Source organism: Rhopilema esculentum, chromosome 4 (assembly GCF_057945365.1).
Source record: "Rhopilema esculentum isolate cy_ngs chromosome 4, ASM5794536v1, whole genome shotgun sequence".
Lineage (NCBI taxonomy): Eukaryota > Metazoa > Cnidaria > Scyphozoa > Rhizostomeae > Rhizostomatidae > Rhopilema > Rhopilema esculentum.
Genome location: NC_142818.1, coordinates 6,406,766 through 6,427,926, shown reverse-complemented (window position 1 = coordinate 6,427,926; position 21,161 = coordinate 6,406,766). Strand labels below are relative to the sequence as shown.

General features: G+C 37.6%; 3 protein-coding genes across 4 annotated transcripts in view; 1 reads left to right on the top strand and 2 right to left on the bottom strand.

The window, feature by feature from the left end:
• Positions 1 to 509: 509 nt before the first annotated feature.
• On the top strand, positions 510 to 12,077 carry LOC135691313 (E3 ubiquitin-protein ligase RNF114). The gene is made up of 6 exons (XM_065209143.2): positions 510 to 670; positions 3,325 to 3,472; positions 4,909 to 5,015; positions 5,298 to 5,472; positions 11,272 to 11,379; positions 11,877 to 12,077. The coding sequence occupies exons 1-6, from the start codon at positions 552 to 554 to the stop codon at positions 11,940 to 11,942; spliced, it is 723 nt and encodes a 240-aa protein (XP_065065215.2). The 5' UTR covers positions 510 to 551; the 3' UTR covers positions 11,943 to 12,077.
• Positions 545 to 15,883, bottom strand: LOC148960334 (uncharacterized). The gene has a single exon (XM_089116057.1). The coding sequence runs from the start codon at positions 13,729 to 13,731 to the stop codon at positions 12,823 to 12,825; it is 909 nt and encodes a 302-aa protein (XP_088972183.1). The 5' UTR covers positions 13,732 to 15,883; the 3' UTR covers positions 545 to 12,822.
• Positions 15,884 to 15,970: 87 nt separating this feature from the next.
• The window catches only part of LOC148960333 (adenosine receptor A3-like), a 105,657-nt gene continuing 100,466 nt past the window's right edge, over positions 15,971 to 21,161 (bottom strand). The window contains exons 9-10 of one of the 2 annotated variants that reach the window (XM_089116056.1): positions 16,843 to 17,021; positions 15,971 to 16,326 (exon numbers count right to left, since the gene is read on the bottom strand). In XM_089116056.1, the coding sequence (XP_088972182.1) occupies position 16,326; positions 16,843 to 17,021 (180 nt within the window). In that variant the 3' untranslated portion in view covers positions 15,971 to 16,325. Of the gene's footprint in view, positions 16,327 to 16,838; positions 17,022 to 21,161 lie in introns of both variants that reach the window. The other variant, XM_089116055.1, reaches the window with a different exon arrangement.

The following is a 21,161-nucleotide window of genomic DNA, read 5'->3' as shown; positions in this document are numbered from 1 at the left end:
AAATATACAAATTTTCAGTAAACCCGAGACGTTGTTTGGCCTCCCCCCCCCTTTTGTGAGGATATTGAGCATCTTGGCTTATAAACGTATATTTCATTCTCCTTCGCAAAAACCCCAACAACTGCTTAGCAAGGCCTGGCCTAGCCTGTTTCTGTGGTCTGGAGAACAGGGACATGACCATGACTTTGCTTTTGTTTACAAATTCCGCATATGTTAAAATCCGGAACAGGCCAGAATTTGAGTATACATGGCAACATCGACGGCCTACGTTTGCAAATAATACAATATTCACGATAACTGCCAATCTTCGGAATGAATGGCGTATTCGTGCAAGATTTAGATAGAAGCGAATATGAACAACATCGTTACAAGTTCGTCTTGGCAATAACTATCTCATTGAAGATGTTATCTGCCAATGCTTTCCTTGGCACTATCATCAGTGTGTCAGCGTGGTAACAACTTTGCTCTCTGGTCTGAGTTTTGTACCGAGATAACAAAGGCTTTCTGAGAAGAGCGATTCAGTGTTTCAGACCACTTCTTTCACTGCGAAAATGGCGAGTGCTGTTAGGCGTAGGTCTTCTAGACAGATCCAAGACAAGTCAAGCGATTTTTTATGCAGCATATGCCGAGAGATACTCAAGTCACCTTACAAGCTACCGTGTTCTCACATGTATGTTATTTATTGCCTACATCCTTCGTTACAGGCTTTTATCTTCTATTAAAAGTTGAACTACCCTCAACTTGTTTCTTTATTAACTTTGAATTAAATTTTTCTTTAAGACTGATTTTAATTTTACAGATCACATAACAGTGGCAGCCTGGCTGGGGGGCCGGGGGCAGGCAATGGCGGCGCCAGCCACTAAGCTCTGGGGGGGGGACAAACCAAACAAAATTGCTTTTAACCACCAGAAAATGCCCTTTTACCAACAGGGAACGCCAATTTTATTCGAAGGGAACGACTAACTTTTGTTTGAAAATTGGCAGTTTGAAAATCATAGGATTACATCACAAAAAGTATGGTGTCAAGATATTACCCCTCCCCCAACATTTTCTCATCGAATTTAGACGAAATACAAAATCGATTCTGTTGAGAACTGGGGGGGGGACGTGTCCCCCCCAGTCCCCCGTGGCGGCGCTACTGGGGGCAGGGTCCCCCAGCTGTCTTTATTATAGGGGCACCAAAGCTAATATAGGGCGCCGAAAACTCGAAAAAATTTATTTTGTGTAGAGGACACAGCAGATTGTGTTTAGGTAGGGTGTCCGGAGACAGTTTGTGTTTAGGGTGTCCGGGCTCATGACCCCCATTCCAGGGAAAATTTTGAATAACAATGAATCTTTTGGCTCTGATGGCTTTCAGAGACCTAATCAATAGAAAATTCCGTTGTCTGATTGATTCATCCTAGATTAGTCCGTCTGTTATCTCAAGTCACTTCCACGAACTACAGTTTTAGGTGCACAAGATAACAAGAAATAACGCTAACAGGTGCATTTAAAGCTGAAACATAATGAAACCAGCTCTTATTATCTTTTTCAAAAATATAAATCAAACAGATGACTAAAATTTGAATTAACTCAAAGCATTGACTTCATGTTTCTAATGAGTAGGTACTTTAGGTTTTATTTTCAAGGGCCATACATTGATTTTGACAAGAAAGTATAATCGGGCCTTATTTTCTAAACTGTTGCCTTTTGTTTGGGCTTTGATAATATTTCTTTAGAGTTCGATGTAATATTTACTTCATTCTGTATCAAATGATATAGTCTTGTGATCATTTCTAGCACCTTTCACTTGTGTCATAGTGAATTCAAAGATATGTTAGAAACGCATTTTCTAGCCTTAGTAACTGGAATCCTCCACTTATTAGCTAGGACCGACTCTTTCCATTATTTGTTACCCCCACACCCCCTAATTTGCCCCCTGATTTTTAGCTGTGTTATATCTATATTTTGAGCTTGTTTAGTTGCCCCAAACTACAGGTTTAGCTACCCTGGGTACCAGACTCACTATATATAGAGTGACTCTGGTACCTAGGGTGAGGTTTAGCAAAATAGGGAAATATTCTATCTGGCACTTTGGATTCCCCTCTAAGGTGCCAAATGAATAGAACAGTTACTAAGAGAACAAAACCCTCATTTTACCACATTGTAGGGTATCTTGGAATTTTCCCAAACATGTTCTTGACACATTTTTATTAAGTTTATCTGCTTGGATTGGCTTTAAAGAAACAGTCAAATTCGTATGTGAGTCGGTCCAATTTGTCCTGAAAATTTTTATTTGCGACCCTGTGGTCACGTGGGGGGTCAGTCTATCCTTGACAGGATAGGGTTAAAAAATAAGAGCATTATCCGTTTGCCAATCTTGTCAAGTCAGCATTAAGACAATAATGTTATTTATAAAGAGCGACATTTTGCTGCTGAAAAAAGGCCAGGCCCTCGCTGTCACAGAAACCATAGTTTTACTGTTTTTTCATATTTTCAAAAATAGGTTTAAGTAATATGAAAGACTCCGAATCCTTGCCAAAAAATGCAATTTCTTAAATAAAACTTTTTCAAATCTCAGGTTTTTGGATAAATTAATCGAGAGGAAGAAGACAACTTGCCCTGAAAGACCCTACAGTGCTACTATAGTGATGACGTTATGAGACATTTTGGTAACCTCAAATGTTCGCAGACGTAGGGGTCATAAGAGCTTGGAGGGCTGCGCCCCCCTCCCTTGTCAGGCAAAATTTATCATATCTCTGTCTCCATTCAGGCAGTTCTATCATAATAAAGAAATACACACTAAGACGGATGCGACGAAAGAGGGGCTAGGAGGGGCAAAAGATCTCAGGCCCGAGATCACATTATAGCAAAATATATTTGCAATAGAGGAAACCTGATCTTTCAGCTCCTTATATGGAATCAATGCCTGTAAGCAAATCACAGAGGAAAACGATGTCCACATGTCCTTGATTCATGAATAGGATGTTTTGTACAATCATTTTAATTTAAGGGTCCTTCTAAAACCTTTTCAACAATTGAACCCAGAAAAGGCGCTTCCTTTTTTCTCCGAGAGACTGAAGAGCGTGGTCGAAGAATATTTATTTGGGGGCTTAGGACGGAGGTAGTTTTGTGGATCGTTGTTCTCGTATGGTCATTTTGACCAACTTTTTTACGCTTAATGATATTAGTATGTGTAACAATAGGTCTTTGGCATTTGGCAACACTCACAAAAACAGATTTAACTTCTCCTAATGTGAAGAGCTTGAATGAAACAAATTGCATTTTTCTTACTATTGACCTTTCCGTGTATTTTCAAATTTTAAGTAACGATATATTCTACAGATTCTGCCATGACTGCATATCAATGAGTTCGCAAGATAGTTGCCCATATTGCAGACAAAACTTCAATCCTATGCAGATGAGACGAGCAATTGAAGTTGAACAGAAAATCAAAACAGAATCTGCGAAATGTGAATTCTGCGAAGAAAAGGTAAGAGGTGAACCAATGAAAAATATACGAATGTCTTTCTTTCGGGTCCCTTGAAGTAGATTTTCGCGACCGGCTACAAAATCAAGACAGAATCAGAAATTGTGGAAAGATTTTAACATCCTTCAGGGTCTCTTATTTGTCTGAGAGTCTTAATGTCGAGGAAAGGTTTTTAAAACATCAATACAGGGAAAGCCACTCCTGTTTCTCAAAATTCACTCTGAACGCTTTAGAAAGAGCTCATGGTCAAGTATAATTACCTCTTTAACCTTCAATGGAATTCGCGCTTATCTTATTATTAGGACACTAAAATTACAACCTGTGAGCTAATCTTTGCAGAAAAAGGCAAAAGCTACCACCTGCTCGAGAATATTTCTGTTTGATCGCTAGAACTGCCAGGAATTATCGCAGCAGTCGCTTCAATAAGATGAAAATGATTCCGTTTCTTCCAAAAAACAGGTTCATTTTGAGCATTAGAAGGGCAACACCAAAATAGGCAACTGAAGCCATATTGACTATGCTGAAACCAAGCAGTATTAAACTTATACATGTGCGTAGTTGTGAATGATTTTGTTTTTACTGCCATCTTACCACAAAACTGCCGTAGGATTTTATTATTAAAGCTTTGCAAATTGATTGCTGGTCAAGTTTTCCCTTCTCTGCCATATCGACTAGACTAAGCCTCTAAAAGAGCTTGCTTCCATGTAGCTACAATCGTATCGTAGTGCAATTTTTTTTTATCTTCGGTATCTACTGGAAGCACTGGTTGAAACGTGAAAAAACAGCTACTATTTATAATAAAAGATGAAGCAACCAGAAACTTACATTTGAGAAGGTTCGGGAGATGCATCAAGGACTGTGCCAATTGTCTAGTGGCTTCGAATGTTTATCTTCGCGGAAATGAATTTCCGGAAATTTTAGAAACGAATTACTTTGGTTGATATGCTAACGAAAATCTAAAAACAGACCAGTAGCTCGTGGGAACATGATGTGAAAAGTTGCTGTCCTATATAAACATACAAACGAATCGCTTTTAAAATTGGGCACTTGGATGATATGATATGGCATGATTGAGTCGTGATATAAAAGCTAGCAGTGCCGTGAGGATTATTTATTGTTTCAGTAAAATGAAGAATTTTTATCATTAAAGAGAGCACCAGATAGTTCAAAGCGCAATAATTTGCACATGCAAAACACTGAGCTGTGTCCTACAAAAATCCATCAAAGGGGCATCTCAACAGAAGGGGCATTGTCACTTCCCTCTACTCCGCCAGCCCTGAAGAAAAAATCATGTATCGTCTTGAAAAGCTAGTATTTCAGCTCTGTAACGAATGTATGTCCATAGACTCGTACGCAAATGCGCTCACAAGCACTCTAATCATACATTCTTTCAACTTTTAATATGCATTTCAACTTTTAATATTCTTTTTTCGAAAAAGATTCTTTTAAGACACATGCAACATCATTTGGATGACTGTGGTGACAGTATTCTGGCCCAAAAACTTGACAACGCATTGCAGATGAAAGGATCAAAAGATGTAGAACGGTAATCACATTTGTACTTCTCCAATTGGGCTATTTCGATCAACAACTGGGTACATATTCTCTAACTTCACATTTGTTTATCCTTACATGAATATTTTATGCTCTAAGGAGTGTCGGATGAAAAGCTTTAAGCTGTCTCAAAATGCTTGCTTTTTTCAAAGCCATTTCCCAGTTTCCATTAAAACTTTCTTTGACCCCTTCTAATCAAGACAGCTCTACGCGGATGGTATACTATATAGTTGTATTAATACCCTAAGTCTACATTTGCTTTTCCCGTTAACAGAGCAAATCCTTCAAGTGAATTGGGAATGGCAACGGGAAGAAGCCAATCTAACCAAGGACAATTAAAAACCGTGCCAGCCCTATTTGATTGCCCATGTTGCAGTGTCAGACGTCTGGACAGAGAATCCTTGCTGGAACACGTGCTTGCCCAGCACAGAACAGGGATCCTTCAAGTAGTAAGTTTCAAAGTTGTAATCGCTGTTTTCTAATATTCGCACAGGATTCGAATAGTTTTAAGCTTTCGAGAAATTCTTGGTTCAAGAGTGATCTAATGGTATTTTATTGCTGTCGCCTTTGATCTAAGTTTACTTACGTTTTAGAATAAAATTACTGTTTAGAATAGAATTACTTACGACTAAAATTCAAATAAAGCCAGGCCGACAGAAAAGCGATGTTAAGGGGAAGTGAAGAATCATAGACAAGCAGCCGAAGAAGAAAGAATAAGCAGCTTTGGTTGTGCTAAAATCAAACTGAAATCAGTCTTTTCCGAGCAAAACTCCATCAAAATGCTTCCTTACCTGACAAAAATCTGGTATTGAAAGCTGTGTAAATGAACGTTTCACAATACCACCCAAAAATATCATATACTGCCTTTGTTTGTTTAAGGTGATGCTGGAATGTAGATTATGGCTGAAAGTGAATTAGATGTTTTAAGTCTTAAATTTACAGCAAAAGGGTTTGCTGTGCTATCGAACTAGTTAGGCCTAACGGTCGGAAAACTAACTTTGAGTCAGCAACTAGAAAGTGTTAAACATTATCTAAGTATCTCAAGGTAAGAGCAGAAAACACATTGTAGCATGGAAAGATCATTCGTTTTTCTGCAGGACATTGCACCTTGGTGTAATTTTAACGAAACATACCTTCTGAAGAAGAATATCGTGCTCATTTCATTTCTCAATGTTTTTTAATAATTATTTAATCACGCCATCCATTCACTATCAATTATAAAAATCCTAATTACAAACAAAAGTTAATTAATACAGTTGATATTTCAAATAAACAGATTTAAAATCCAGTACTGTTCTTCCATGGATTCGTGCGGAAATATTTTTCATCAGTTTAGCAAATGACTTTTTAACCCCTATCTTAAACAGGGTTATTGTATTGGACTCTTTTATGTGTTTTGGGATAGAATTTCAGGTTCTTAAACCAGTGTGATTAAAACCTTTTTCTACTAAGGTCTAAATTTAGCCTTGGGATTTGAAGATCAGTTTCTTGTACCATACTTACTTATCGTGAATCTTTTAGCTAATTTATCGTGCAGACTCTCAGGACATATCTTGTTAATCATTATAAACATCTGAACCGATCAATCAAATTGAAACATCTGATCGATGCTAAATGTTGGTCGAATCAAAAAGTCTTTTATTTTAGATGCTTCAATAATGTCAAATGCACGATTTTGCAGTCTCTGAAGGGCTGATATTTTAGCGTTCGATAAGCTCACCCAGACTTCGTCAGACTCTGAACAAGCCCTTTGTATACTCTAAATAGCATTGATTGTTGCTAGCCCCCCAGCAACCTTTTTCATAATTGATTCATACTGTTCTTCCCAACCTAAGGTATCGTCAACGATTACCCCTAGATATTTTGTTTTATAAACCCGTTTAATTTTTTCTCGGTTTGTGAATAATTGCGGTAATGATTCTCCTGTTTTCTTTCTACGAGGATGATCTATTATCATGTATTCTGTTTTGGTGGGATTGAGACTGAGTTTGTTAATCCTCATCCATTCTGTAATGTTTAATAATTCAGCTTGTGCTGTCTCTATTAGCTCTGCTTGGTTGTTTGAGGATACTGTTATCTCAGTATCATCTGCACATATGCTGGCTCTTGAGTGTTCCGGTTTCAATGTCAGTCCAGAGCTTAAAGTTAGTGTCCAGCTCTTTGTAACAGAGCAACATGGAATGTGAGAGGCTTAAAAATGATTGGAAAACTAAGCGTGGCCTGCAAAGAAATGAAAATAAAAACGTCTAAATTCTTGGCCTTGACAGGCAGAGACTCTTTTCTGTCTGCAGATGCATACGAAATTCTTTATAGCTGGAAAGAACAGAGAGAAGGTTAGAATATGTTTGTCAGAAAACAGTCCTTGGATACAACCCAATAAACGATGGAATCATAACAGTTAGATTGAACACGCATCCTTATGATGTCACTGCAGGGGCGAAAATACCGGGGGGGTGTGGGGGGGGTGTGACACCCCCCCAATCCAAAATATAGGCGATTTCGCAGGGCAATCGAAGATTTCGCAGGGCGCCAAGAAGAGCTTTATTGCCACGCAGAAACGCCACCTCTGAAGTTCGTAAAGGTCCGTTTAGGAGTTTTGAAATGGAAATATCGTATTTTTTATGAACCTCCCTTCCTGACATTGCATTTTAGAGAACTGAACAGGTATGTAAGGAAAAGCTCCGTTATTTGCAAAGCGAAAGCATTTCTTACCGAAAGTCATAGCCAATGGATGCATATGTTTATGAGGGCAAGATTGAGTCCATGCAAATTAATTTAAGTTGTAAATTATTTTCATGACAGGTACGGCGCCACTGGGGGAAATAGATAGCTGAAAGCCCCCACTTTGGTCAAGAAAAGAATTTTTTATCATTTTATATATTACTTTTTAACAGTGCATGAACTAAAAAACATAATAAATCGTTGAGATACCAATTTTGTTTCATTTAATTGCTAACTTTTTTACGTATATTTTTATCATTTTTCTTTTATTTGCATTAATTCAGTAAATCATTTTCTGTATCATTTCAATGTTTTAATTTTGGATGTGTAAACACGGCCTTCTCGATACAAGAAACTGCACATTTCTGTTCAGGAAAAAAATTCCCCAAATCAAAACAACATCTTCCTCTGTCATTCACAACTATGTGCAATCTGAAACGAAAGGTTACCGTTTCTTTCCTTCCCCAACGTTTAATACTAGAGTTTTAGCATGATATTCCCCCTCCCTAGTTTTCCCAATAAACAATAATATTTTCAATAAACAATCAGTTCTTTTAGCACAATAGTATTTTGCTAAATTTTTGTCTGAAAGATGCTTTTTAGCCCTTTTACAAGGTATAATTTCAAAAATTTTCTTCACGTCGGACCCAACCATGGTGGGTCCTCCTACCTCACTAAGCTTGATTCTTAGTCCCCCTGGGCTAAATTTCGTTGCACTGTCTACACCATGTATCCCCCCCCAATTAGCTGTTTATTAGCTTGTATTTTGCAAACCAACATTAAATGAAATGAATGAAAAAAATTACGCTCACGTAGAGAAATAGATATTTCATAGGCAATGAAGTTTCAAGTTTGCTTTTATTGCTTAGAAGTTTGTCCTTGGTAAAGACCAGTGTACACTGGTGAAGCTTTCACTAGTAACCTATAGACAAACCGTTGCTACGAGGTCTGCAGGGCACCACTCAGTTTTGCAGGGCAGAAACCCTTTTCACCCCCCCCAAACCTATTGGCCAAGTTACGCCCCTGTGTCACTGTCATCCATTTCTATTCTCCAACATCTGATACAACAATAGTAGAGGTAGAAGCATTCTATGATATCCTCCAAGATACATTAGACTCCATACCAAACAGAGACATCAAGGTCATAATGGGCAATGCAAATGCTAAAATTGGAACAGGGGGTTTGTGCAAGTGCAACGCATGGTAAATATGGATTCAATCCATTAGTCCGTAGCCTGCGAGACCATTGGTGTACCCATTGCCTGACGCTTGCTCGTCACTGCTCCCTGTCTGCTGTGAGGTGGTAGCATGTCTGTCCGCTGAGTTCAGCACATCCCCTGAATTTGCCCTACCAGAAACGCATTGGTCTTTCTTGGTACCTGCTACTGTCATGCTTCCCCTGGATAAGCTGCACTGTCCATCTATCTCGTCCTGATTGGTGGCGTCCAAAGAAGGTAAGGATCCTCCTCTGCACCACCTGCATCACTCTCTCTCGGTCGTTGCCCACCAAAGACAGCCTCCGCCTGCCCAAACATATTCATTCGTTTTGCGCTCCTTCCATGTGATGCCAAGCATTCCTATAGCATTTCATCTCGAATGCTTACACCTTTCTCCAGATCTTGTCCGTGACTGTCCCACTTTCACAACCATATAGAAGGATGCTTGTCATCATCGTATTCATTAATCTGATCTTACTTTTGATGTTTAGTTTCCTTGCTTTTCAGATAGGAGAACAAAACTAGCACGACTTTTTGAGTTCTGCGCAATTAACAATCTTATAGTCACAAATGCCATATTTCAGCACCATCCCTGAAGACCTTTTAGTTGGGTCTCATCAGACCTCAAAACTAAAAGCCAGGTTGACTTCATTATTGTGCCTCAAAGATGGCGAAGTAGTATGAAAAATACGCGTAGTTATCCTAGAGCGGTTTGCAACAGCATCTAACAGCATCTAACGGAGAACACACAGCAACTATGGCAGCCTTTCCACTAGCAACATCCGGGTTTTAATAACGTGCAAAGAGTCATAAAAAAATCACGTGCCAAGAACAAGAAAAACGTAAGCGGAAATGGATAATTTTAGAAACATACTTATGGATAGAGGAACGTAGGTTACTGAAAGCAAAATTTCTGGGTAACAGTGATATGCAAGAAAGTTACTTGTAAAGATACTTGTTTCGTTTGTAAACGAAGCAACAGAGAAATACAGTAAGCATTTAGACATGAAAAGTAACAGAATACCACCAAACAGTGCCAAGAAATTGAACAAAATTCAAAACAGAGTTTATCGAGCGCTTTGTACAAAGTTGTTCGGAAGTTAAAACGTTTCAGTGCAAAACTGAGTGTCGTAAAATATAACTCCAATAGTGTCTTAACTGACAGTACCGATGGAAGGAATAGATGAAAGGAACATTGTGAAAAACTCTGGGAGGGAGATGGGAGGAATATAAAAACCCAAATCGTACGAATGAACATCAAAAAGTTATTAATCCCATGATCCATGAACAACTTCCTTCTGTTGCTGAAGTGAAAAAATCCTAAATCAAAAACAACAAAAATCCGGGATATGATAAAATGCATTGCCACTGACAGCCTAATTGCTGGCCCTAGGTCAGCTTTAGGTCCTCATTCAGTCTAGCTGTACTGATGAACTCTTGAATGGGGGCGAAACCGGTCTACAGCCGACTGTTTGAGGTGTCAGTGGCTTTCTTTACTTCACACGTTTGATGAAATCCCAGAAGAATTTATAAAAATATCAGGCGAGAATGCAATAAAGTTATGAACTTACAGCTTGTAATAAAAGAGGTACAGAGAAAACAGCAAACCATCTACATCTGTTTTATCGACTATCATAAAAAATTCGACGCAATCTGACACAACAAGCTATGGCAAGTCATGTACAACATGAGATTCCCCAAGCATGTAGCAAAGTTTCTACAAGTTTTAACTTCGAGGCAAAAAGCAACAATTCGTGCATTAAAAATTTGGTGTAACAGACTGGTTTTGCATCGAACAAGGCGTAAGGCAAGCTGTTGGCATACAAGAGTGTGTGCTTGACGAGATCGGGGAAGTTAACAGACTTGTGGATGAGATAGAACAAGAGAAACTGCATTTCATGGGACACATGATGAGCCACAGGTGTATAGAGAATGACTTACAGACAAAAATGATATGTAACGAATGTTGTAACGAGTCTGTTCGTATGACATATCACATATTTGTTCGTTTGAATAGAATTTGTGACGACAGCTTAGTCTTTCCTCTAAAGTTGATATTCGAAGCATGCTTGAAAGAAGGCGTTTCCCCGAAGTATGTAAAGAGCCAATGAAAGGGTCGTTCCAGTTCACACAAAGAACAACAAGAACCTCAAGCAAAACCATCGTCCCATTTTCTTTCTTCCTATTCTTGGCAAAGTATTAGAAAAGTTAATGTTTGATTCTTTGTATGAGCATTTAATCCTTCTCTACTTATCTTTAAGCATATCCAGTTGCCTTTGCATTATTAACTCGAATCTACTTTTATCTCAGGTTTGCCCGATATGCGCATCTATGCCATGGGGAGATAGAAATTACAAAAGTGTTAACTTCTTGGCCCACATCAATCTTCGTCACCAATTCGACTACGACAGATTTGTGGTATGAGCTACACTTCATAATTGTCTCTATTCATTACCCTCCATAAATTGAGCTTCCAATTCAACAATTTCCACAGGGGTTTCAAAGAAGGAGCCCAGCCAGGTAGTGGGGACATCCACAAAGTATGTATGAATAGTGGAAGATTTAACTGGTGATCAATTCTACTTTTATTTCTAAAAGGTTCTTCTAAATAATTGCTTGTATGAGAGCTTCAATTTGTTCCTTATTTTGCCATGGCTCTTTCTATAGTTCTCTTTATGAAAAGCCTCACAATGAATTGGTCTTGATAACGTTTTTCAAATAATTTGGCTGTTTGGGATACCATTATGCCCGGGGTTCTTCTTTCTGCCTCTTCAACTGTCTCAAAGGTCGTTGACGTCTTACAGCTTCACTATTCTTCGCAAAAGTATTTTTCCTCTGTCCTTTTAAACTCAGTTTTATTGTCTCTATTCTCCCTTGATGAAGGCAAATAACGAAAAAGCGTTGTTTTCTTCAAGGACATGAATCAGAATGAAGATGAAGTTCTCAAGAATGTAATATACCAAACAATGTACGATCAGTGAGGACTCTGAACTGATAAAAATTTGCTTTAATTTTAGAACTAGCTAGCCATTTGAATAATGTATACCCGTTTATACAAAGTATGTCCAATCTTTGTTTTTGCAATAATTTAATTGGAACAAAATTTATTCTTATTACCTACTTATACAAATCGTGTGAATTCTGCAAAGCGTGGAATGAAGAAGTCGACTTTTGGTTCTTAATTCATAAGCCGTCCATTGGTTTATTGCCCACAGGTAATCAATCAACATTGTTTGGGGGGGGGGGGGGGTAGGTTACTATTTACCAAGATAGTTCATTGACGGCAGGGTGTTCCAAGGACTTTTGGCAGGGATGAAGGTCATTTAAAAAGAAAGAAACAAAATTGTCCAGTCCCAGCCTTGCTTTGTTTTCCTTGTTTTTTAGAAAGAGGCGTAAAATCTTTCCTGGACTCGTCATTGCTGTTATTTTTACATTATCTTTGAAATGAAAATATTTTATGATATCAATAAGTGGCCTAGCCAGGGCTCCAAAACGGATAATAAATGAAGTTGTGCGTGTTGTACGTTGAAAATGAACAAAATAACGACTTTGTACAACAAAATAAATATTTGGTACCACGTTTCGAGCATAACTGAGCATCTCTGCAATGTTGAGAGGCAAATATACTTTCAAGAATCAAGAAGAGAGGACCCAGACCCAGATGCCACAGTCTCAATTCATTTCAACAAAGATGGCCATACACCATGGTTACCTTTTGTTCTTTTGTTTCGTATTCCTCATTTTATGCTCCAAATGTATGTGTTAGTTATTCTGAAGAAGCTTACAGCAAAACGTTAACCAAGTTGTTTTTTTATTGAGTATCTATTTATGTATATAAATATTCAGAAAAAACACTATCGCTTAAATGTTTCGACCAAAGTCTTCATCACGCCTTATTGCAGCAGTTCCTGAGTTGTATACAACCCTACCCTTCCATGTACCTTTTGTTGTGCATCTTTCACAAGAATAATAGCCAGCGTGATTTATGATGCTCTTAATAAAGGATCTAGCTGGAGCATCACATGTAAAACAGTTTACAACCACATCTAACTTCTGTTCTGCAAACATGATACCATCTTTTGTAATTGACTTGGGGTCCTGAACTAAATCATGCAAGTATTCTTTGGCAGATGAAGGTTTCAAAGTTCCACAAAACAAGGCAACAATAAAGACCTGCAAGCCATTAAAACTTGAAAGGATTGGCCACATCTGAATATTTGATGACTTGAATAATGGCACCCCATCAATGTTTATATTCAATTTGATAGTGCGGTATTCTCTGCAAAAAGAGGGATTGCTTGTAAGCACCCTGCGTATCCCAGCTTCCAGGCCAAAGTAGGCATACTCCCCTCTACACCTTTTTTGTGACTGAATATCTCGTGGGGTGTGGAGAAGTGTGCGAGAATCTTTTGGAAGAGAAAAGTGACCATTACGCCGTAAAATATCCAAAAGTTCGTTAGTTGCTTCCCGAGAACACCTATTTCTTGCGGCCCAAGAAGCAAGCTCTTCTTGAAAAAGCTTTTTTTCTGGAAGCTGTGTTTCAATGTTATCTTCAGCACAAGCAATCTCAATATCAGAGCTTTCGAAATATCGGATATCATCTTCGTCAATGTTATACTCAGCTACATCAAATTCGTCGTCTTCGTCATTATGGCCTAATTCGCAATTATCATCTATCACGTAAATATCCTCATCGTCGCTATCGTTCGCCATTTGGTTAACCCTAGCCGTTGTATGGCGCCAAAAACTTAGATAATGTGAATTCGGCATAGCTAGAGTTTATTTGGAAAAGTAATGGAACAGCCTACCTTCAAGTCTTTTGCAAAATAATCTCTTCTGCTTGCCTCAGTTTCTGGTGGTTCTGCTTTTCGCACCTTTTTCGCGCTCTTTTTCGCGCTCTTTTCGCGCTCTTTTTCGCGCTCTTATTAGAATCCTCGTACTTGACGCTAAAACATATTTTTCATGCAATTTTTGATCTAGTTGGGCTCATTCTTAGACGTGAAGCAATCAAAACCTAGAAAACAATAAATGTTTTTCTGTGAATATGTTTTTGAAAATGGCAAAAGCCACGTTTTTATGCGCAGAAAACATGAAAGAACACCCTTATCGCATCCAACCCACACTCAAGCCACGCCAAAGTCACGCGAAATAACTGTGCTAGTGACGGCCCTAAAGCACTTACTCTGACTAGTGGCTATGCGCCTTGAAAAAGTCATCTTGCCTCTAAAATTATGTGCTTATTTCTGTGTTGCATAACTTATATATCCCTTCCGCTATTTTTTAATCTTAGAATTCATGAAGAATTGAGAGTTCGATTGTATGATTGCTTATCATATTAAAATTGCGCACAACATTCGACTGAAAACTCTTTTTGAATATTATACCGCGAGGAAAGAGAGGGTCCAGGTGACAATCAAATCACAATACCGAGAGATGACCTAGACAAAACGTGAAGAAAATCAGATAGAAACACAGAACAAGGAATAGAGTGCTGTACTGAACCGTGCAAGATATGAGCCAATCTTGTTTCTTCGCACTGGGAAGGTAATTAGGGATGCAAATATCTAATTAGCCGCAACGAAAAGAGCGGTAAATCAGAACAGGATCCTGCGACAGGTGCTATTTTGAAAAAGACTGTGTCGGAAACAAACGAAGCAAACAAGAGACTTTTCTTATCGGCCAGCCTTGTAAAGAGAACAAAGTTTCCGGGGAAAAGTATACAGCACTACCCCCTGATTAATCGAACTCACAAAGAAATCAGAAATTTTTTGGAGTTTTCAAGGTTTTGACTTATCTTGGCTACGCATGACAGTGGAAAGATGTTAATTAATGAATAACGCAAAAATAGGCATAAACTGGTATCCAGTCCAGCTTGTCAACGATGATATTTCTTTTTCTAAACGCAAAACAGAAGCAAATGCAGAGTTAACGTGAAAGGCAAGCAACGGTTCTGGGTGAAATGAGATGAAACCATGTCAGTCGGAGAAAGGGAGGGGAACTTTTTTAGAATCATTGGGGAAGTACAGCTTTCAAGATTCCCCTCTGGGTCCCTAATTACTCCTGCTTTAATGGATGTTGCAGGGAATTATCAACAGAAATTACCTGCCTGACCTTTGTTTGATCGCATTTCATGTTGCTGATTTTGTTGGACTAAAATGGACTTATTTTCTATCTTAGCGATCGTGGCGATCCTTACGTCGAGAGATTTTTGAAAGGAAACCAGGGAAACACGAATTCCAGGGATCAAGGCCTCCCTCTAAATTGACATATATCTTATCTTAATCTTTCTTTTGAAAACAGTGAGAGAGTTTCACTATTTAAAATGGTGTTTGCAACATCCGAAAACTTAGATTTTATGCTACCTGAAAAATATACTCGATCGTGTAGAAGCTGTTGTGTTAACGTATAAAATGTATCCAATTCTTTTTCTTTTTTGCAAAAACTTTCTCACCCAGAACTTGTGCTTCCTTTTGCCCATACGATCTTTCACTCGCTTAAGCATGGAGAGCAATAACAAATTGTTAGCTTGCTACAAAAATCTTTCCAGGTCGTTCTTATCTGCTCCCGCCATTTTGAAAATTTGGCGACAAAGAAATAATGCGATCAATGTGATGAATAGAAACCACGCGAAACAAGGATCGCTATGAATTACTGATCACAAGTTTATGCGATTCTCGCGACACCATGCTTTAGACTCTATGCCCACTGACCACTCACTTTGTTTGATTACTGCCCACTTTGCGCATTTATTTTATATGTGAAACGAAATAGATCATATAAATTTGCTTTACGGAGTAAATATAAACGTAAACCTTACATATGTAACACTGACCGAGTATATGGGATACAAATGATTGTTCTACAATCCTGGACAAAATAGTTGAGACAAAATATAATTTTTGCCATTTTCTACTTAAGGTTGCCCCTGTAGATTTGAATTCCTCCTCCCCCCCCCCCGAACCAATATTAAATTTGTAGTTCTATCATTTCTCCTTTAGAGTTGTAATTCAAAGGAAAGAGAAAATATCAACTTTCGTTGAAAAGTCTCAACTACTTCTGCCCGGGATTGTAAGTGAGATACTAGACAAAAATTTTACATGACTAATCAAACCTCTGAGAAAAAGGCCTGTTAACAGTTGAAGTTTTTGTAATTTGGCATGATTAGAAGAGCTTGTTTCCATTGTTTTGGTAGTTGCATTTAGTGCACAAGCAGACTAAACTAAGAAGAGTATTTGAATATTTTTCCTTCCCAAACAGTTCAAATAAGTGCATTTAGAAAATCCATTTGGTAGCATCCGGCCACATCTTCATTGCCCCTTGCCCTCCTCTTCTATCAGTAAGCCTTTTTTGTTTCTATGCAAAAACCTTTTAGTAAGATATAAGTAAAATTATATACAAGTGATAGCAAATTTCCAAGATACTACAAGATACTGGGGTATTCGTACACTTTAAAAGCAATATTAATTGAGATGTATTCAGAATGAATGCGAGTATCAATATGTTACAAAGCAATCCTTTCTATGGTTTTCTTTTTCATTTCACTATCTTCACTGGATATTATTCTGACGCGAAAATGTAAAGACTATTCTTGATATTTTTTGCTGAAGTAAAACAAGACACATCTGTTAAAATCTTACTATAGTTTGCACATGCATATCAGTAGGAGCATTTATTGTGGGAAATAACGGAGCAAAGCACACTTTGAAACAAAAACCTATACATAGTTCTTCCCAGACAGACAACCGAGTCTGCTATTTTCCGCATATGCTTTGCATTAATGGCTGACAAGATGAGGCTCTAGGTGAGCGGTTTCTAGAAATTTCTTGACAAAAACCTAGACAAAAACTATGAAAAAGTAGAAATCTAATTGCAACAACCTACTAAGTGGATTTCCTGTCTCTTGATCGTCGATTAAATCTCTCTTTAGAGCGATCTTTTAAAGAGACGAAGTCAGCGCCATGCTTGATGCATAATTTCTCCAGAGCTTTTTCGTATTCTCTGTTCAGTTTGGCTGATTTCTGAAGAGCATACTTCAAGTCTTCAATTTCTTCAAAGAATTCCTTCAAAATTTAAAAATGAATTCCTTAACAAAATGAAACAAAAACAAATCAAGAAAGTTGCAATGTGCGATGAGCGATATTAAATATATAAACGACATTAATTCACAACAATGCTTTGTTTACGCAATGAGGTGTACTCGTACAGAATCTTTCGGGATTTTTAGTAAGTAAAATTTTAATTCTAGTCTTTTTATTCAGCCTCTTCCACCAAATAAAAATTTACTTCCAACTGCGCCACTTCCTGTGTTTTATATACACAAACTTCCAGAATATCACCGCATTGTTTTTATATTCTCGCTAGTTCTTGAGGATGCAATCGACCAGAGGAGACGAGTTAGAATAGAAGTACTCAACACTTTTTCTAATAGTCCAGAGGCGGGAGGGGGGAGGGTATTGTCACCCGAGCGGAGAATTTACTACACCAACTTTTTCTAATGTAGTTTTGGGCGTAGATTACGAGGTTGAATGTTGATCAAGTGTATGAGGGGCATTTCCAAGAAACAGGGGGTCAAAACTAAAAAAAATTTGGGGTAATTGGCCTGTCAGGCAATGATTGCTTGTGGTGATTTTAATGTCAGTTAAAACATAATATTACTTATAATTAGCTTTATATCAGTGATTTTGTTCATTATAAAACCAGTTCCTAATTTTGGGGGGCCTATGAACTTTAAACATTTCATCTTGTCGGAAGATAAAATCTCCAAAATTTTTTTTTCAAACATTTTTCATGAAAAATGCGACTAGAATGTATTTTAAATGAATCTGCTAGATTTCTCTAAATGCTTAATGTGGTTTTTCCGTAAAGAATAAAAAAATTGGAGCTAAAAGATATTATTCCTCATCATTTTCTTCATCAATGAAAATCAGTTTATGATGTCATTTGTCTTTACATTTTCTTAGGCCTACACCTATCACAAAACGATCAATTTTCGAGCTACATTCTTTTTTATAAGAACCAGTAAATTTAGGTTCAGATTGACTTTTCTCGAGTTTTTTCGAAAATTTGCAGCTGGATTGTTCTTAATTTGTTCTTAAATTATTAGGGTGTGAGCCGTGCAATGTTGGAATAATTCGCTTCTATGTGACTTGTTTGACGTGTCGCAACTTGTTTCAAACGTTTCTTTGTAATGTTTTTCTCTAAAAGACGCGACTATGCGACATCTTCAGTCAAAATTCATTTTAATTACAGTTTGTAAAATTTTTCTTGCCGCCAACCATGGCGGCAGCCTTTTCTAAGCCCTTTCAAGACTTTGAAATTTTGGCTCCTCCACTTTCAAATACGTCTCGCCGGCCCTGTTTTTACTACCCTTGTTTTTTATAGTGGCGCTGATAACGTGCTCTCGAAGGAGCTCTTTTGCTAAAACCCCAAACTGGCTACTGTATACTGTATACTGTATGCTTGGTTCAATAACAATTGTAAAATACTTTGCTATTTACCGTAGCTAACATGAATAAAATGATGGGGACAAATTTTGTTGCAAAAAGGGTGTTTCCCTGCATTTGCGAGTGTTTGGAATGCCTGGTCCAAACAAATTTTCTAGGGCCTGCGCCCCAAGAACTACTGCTGTAGAAGGACTGGAATCTAATCGCTAATTCATGTTAATAATGCTTATAATAATCTTCCTGTTTGTATATATTGTAATGGCTGTTTAGATTCATTAGTCAGTTCGTGATCTCAATACGAGTTACACCCAATCCCTCGCTGTTGATCTCTATCTACTCAAACCCCATTACACTGCTGCATCCCTGGGTACGCCACTGATTCGAAGCGAAAACAAATCAAAATGCAAGACAAATATGAGCGTAGTGAAATTATTCCTTAAAAATATGACAATAGACACGCGTCAGCCCAAACTAGACGTCAAAATTATGTGCGCCTGCGAAGTTTCCTGACAATCAATAATTTCTAACCTATTCAAGACATCCGTGCAAATTGCCTTGAAAAAAGATACAGTTCTCTACGTTAAAAGCTACCCATAATCTCAATGAAATAAATAAAAATGACTACAATAATAATAGCTTAGCAAAGAAAAAGTTAGTAAAGACTAATGCTTCGATTGTTCTTATCTTGGTATTTAATGTGATGTTTTTGTCTTTCATTATCGTTGTCAAATTGGTCATAGCCTTCCTACCCAGCATTAGCCTCCTTCTAATTTCTTTTGTGTGATCAGAGGTTCTGGTTAATGTACAGTCAAGAACATTGAATTCCTGTACTACCTCGATGGATTCCCCATCTACTTCAAAGTTGGTTATTTCTGCCGTCGTCATTACTTTTGTTTTTTCTAAATTTAGTAGTAGCCCTTTTTCCTTGCTTGTTTTCTTAACATTTCTGATAAGTTCTTCCAGATCTTCTTTGGTTTCGGCAATCAGGGTCGTGTCGTCTGCATACCTTAAGTTATTAATGAGTCTACCATTTACTTTTATTCCGATGTTGTTTTCATATAGTCCTGCGTTTCTCATAATAATTTCACCATATAAATTAAATAGGTATGGAGATAGAATACAGCCTTGTCTCACTCCTTTGCTGATTTCAAACCAATCTGTTGGCCCATACATTGTTCGTACATGCGCTTCTTGTTTATGGTAAAGATTCTTAATCAAGATTATTAGATGTTCTGGAATTCCCATCTTTCTCATCACAAACCACATAGTGTTATGGTCCACACAGTCAAATGCTTTGCTGTAATCAATAAAACAAAAATATATTTCTTTCTTTACTTCGCGTACCTTTTCCAATATCCATCTGATGTTTGCAATTTGGTCTCTAGTTCCCCTTCCTGTAGTAAATCCAGCTTGCTCAATTGATATTTCTCTGTCAATATAGGGTGTTAGTCTTTTCTGGATTATTTTCAGAAGTATTTTGCTCATGTGAACAATTAAGGATATTGTTCGATTATTTGAACATTCTCTAATATCGCCTTTCTTTGGCAGCGACAAGAAGACAGAAGACTGGCCATTCAATGGTTTTCCAGATTAGCTGACACGGCTTGCATATGATGTTGAGTGTTTCTTTGCCAGTATTTTTTACCAGCTCAATCGAAGCATTAGTATTTCCTGTTGTTACATATGGAAGTGAGACATGGGTAATAAGAAAAGCAGAAATGAAAAAGATTGAAGCCTTTGAACTTTGGGTATGGAGAAGACTCCTAAGGGTGCCGTGGACATCTAGAAGAACGAATGAATGGGTACTAGGTCAAATAAAAACAGAAAGATCATTATTCAACACCATCAGAAAGAGGCAATTAACCTATTATGGCCACATAAATAGAGCAGACAACAGTTTAGAAAAACTGATAATGCAAGGAAAAATTGAAGGGAAAAGAAGTAGAGGAAGACCTGTAACAAAGTGGTTTGACAACATTAAGACGATGACAACAAGAAATGCTTATCAGCTCAACAAAGACACTAAAAATAGAGCTGAATGGAGACGCCAGGTTCATAACATCACCAGGGGTCGAACGACCTGAAGGACAACTACAACAACAAAGAAGTAAACATACGTTATAAGGCACTATCATTCAGAAAACAATTAAAACTTTATTTTATTTTAGGACATGTAGGCAAAAAAGTAGTATTTTTGCCAACTTGAATAAGCACCTTTATTATAAGGAATAATTTCAAGTTCAATTCTCTATTGTATATCGTTAGTGCAAGACAATCAACGCACCCAATAGGTAAATATGAAAACATTGGGGTTTACATACCAGACAACTTTAAAGGACAACTATAAGAAGCCAAATTCATTATAACCAAAACCTTATGGTACTAAAAGATAATTTTTGTGAAGTTGAAAGTTTAGACCAGAATAAATAACTTGAAATTGATAAGGCAAATTCACTGATAAGACAAAGAAACAATTCATTAGTTCAAAAACGCCCAAAATGCATGAAAAATTCTATAAACAGCTTTGACTGATTTGGAATCCTCTAAAATTGGAACACATAGTTAAGTGTCTCAATAAAACAGCCTTGACTGATTTAGAATCCTCTAAAATTGGAACACATAGTTAAGTGTCTCAATAAAACAGCCTTGACTGATTTAGAATCCTCTAAAATTGGAACACATGGTTAAGTGTCTCAATAGTACAGCCTTGACCAAAATGCACGAAAAATTCTATAAACAGCCTTGGCTAATTTGGAA

Excerpts from the sequence above, each read along its gene's own strand:
- LOC148960334 (XM_089116057.1), bottom strand. The coding sequence starts at position 13,731 with ATGCCGAATTCACATTATCTAAGTTTTTGGCGCCATACAACGGCTAGG.
- LOC135691313 (XM_065209143.2), top strand. The coding sequence starts at position 552 with ATGGCGAGTGCTGTTAGGCGTAGGTCTTCTAGACAGATCCAAGACAAG. Across the intron at positions 671-3,324 it reads AAGCTACCGTGTTCTCACAT|ATTCTGCCATGACTGCATAT; the intron begins GTATGTTATTTA and ends TATATTCTACAG. Across the intron at positions 11,380-11,876 it reads TCGACTACGACAGATTTGTG|GACATGAATCAGAATGAAGA; the intron begins GTATGAGCTACA and ends GTTTTCTTCAAG.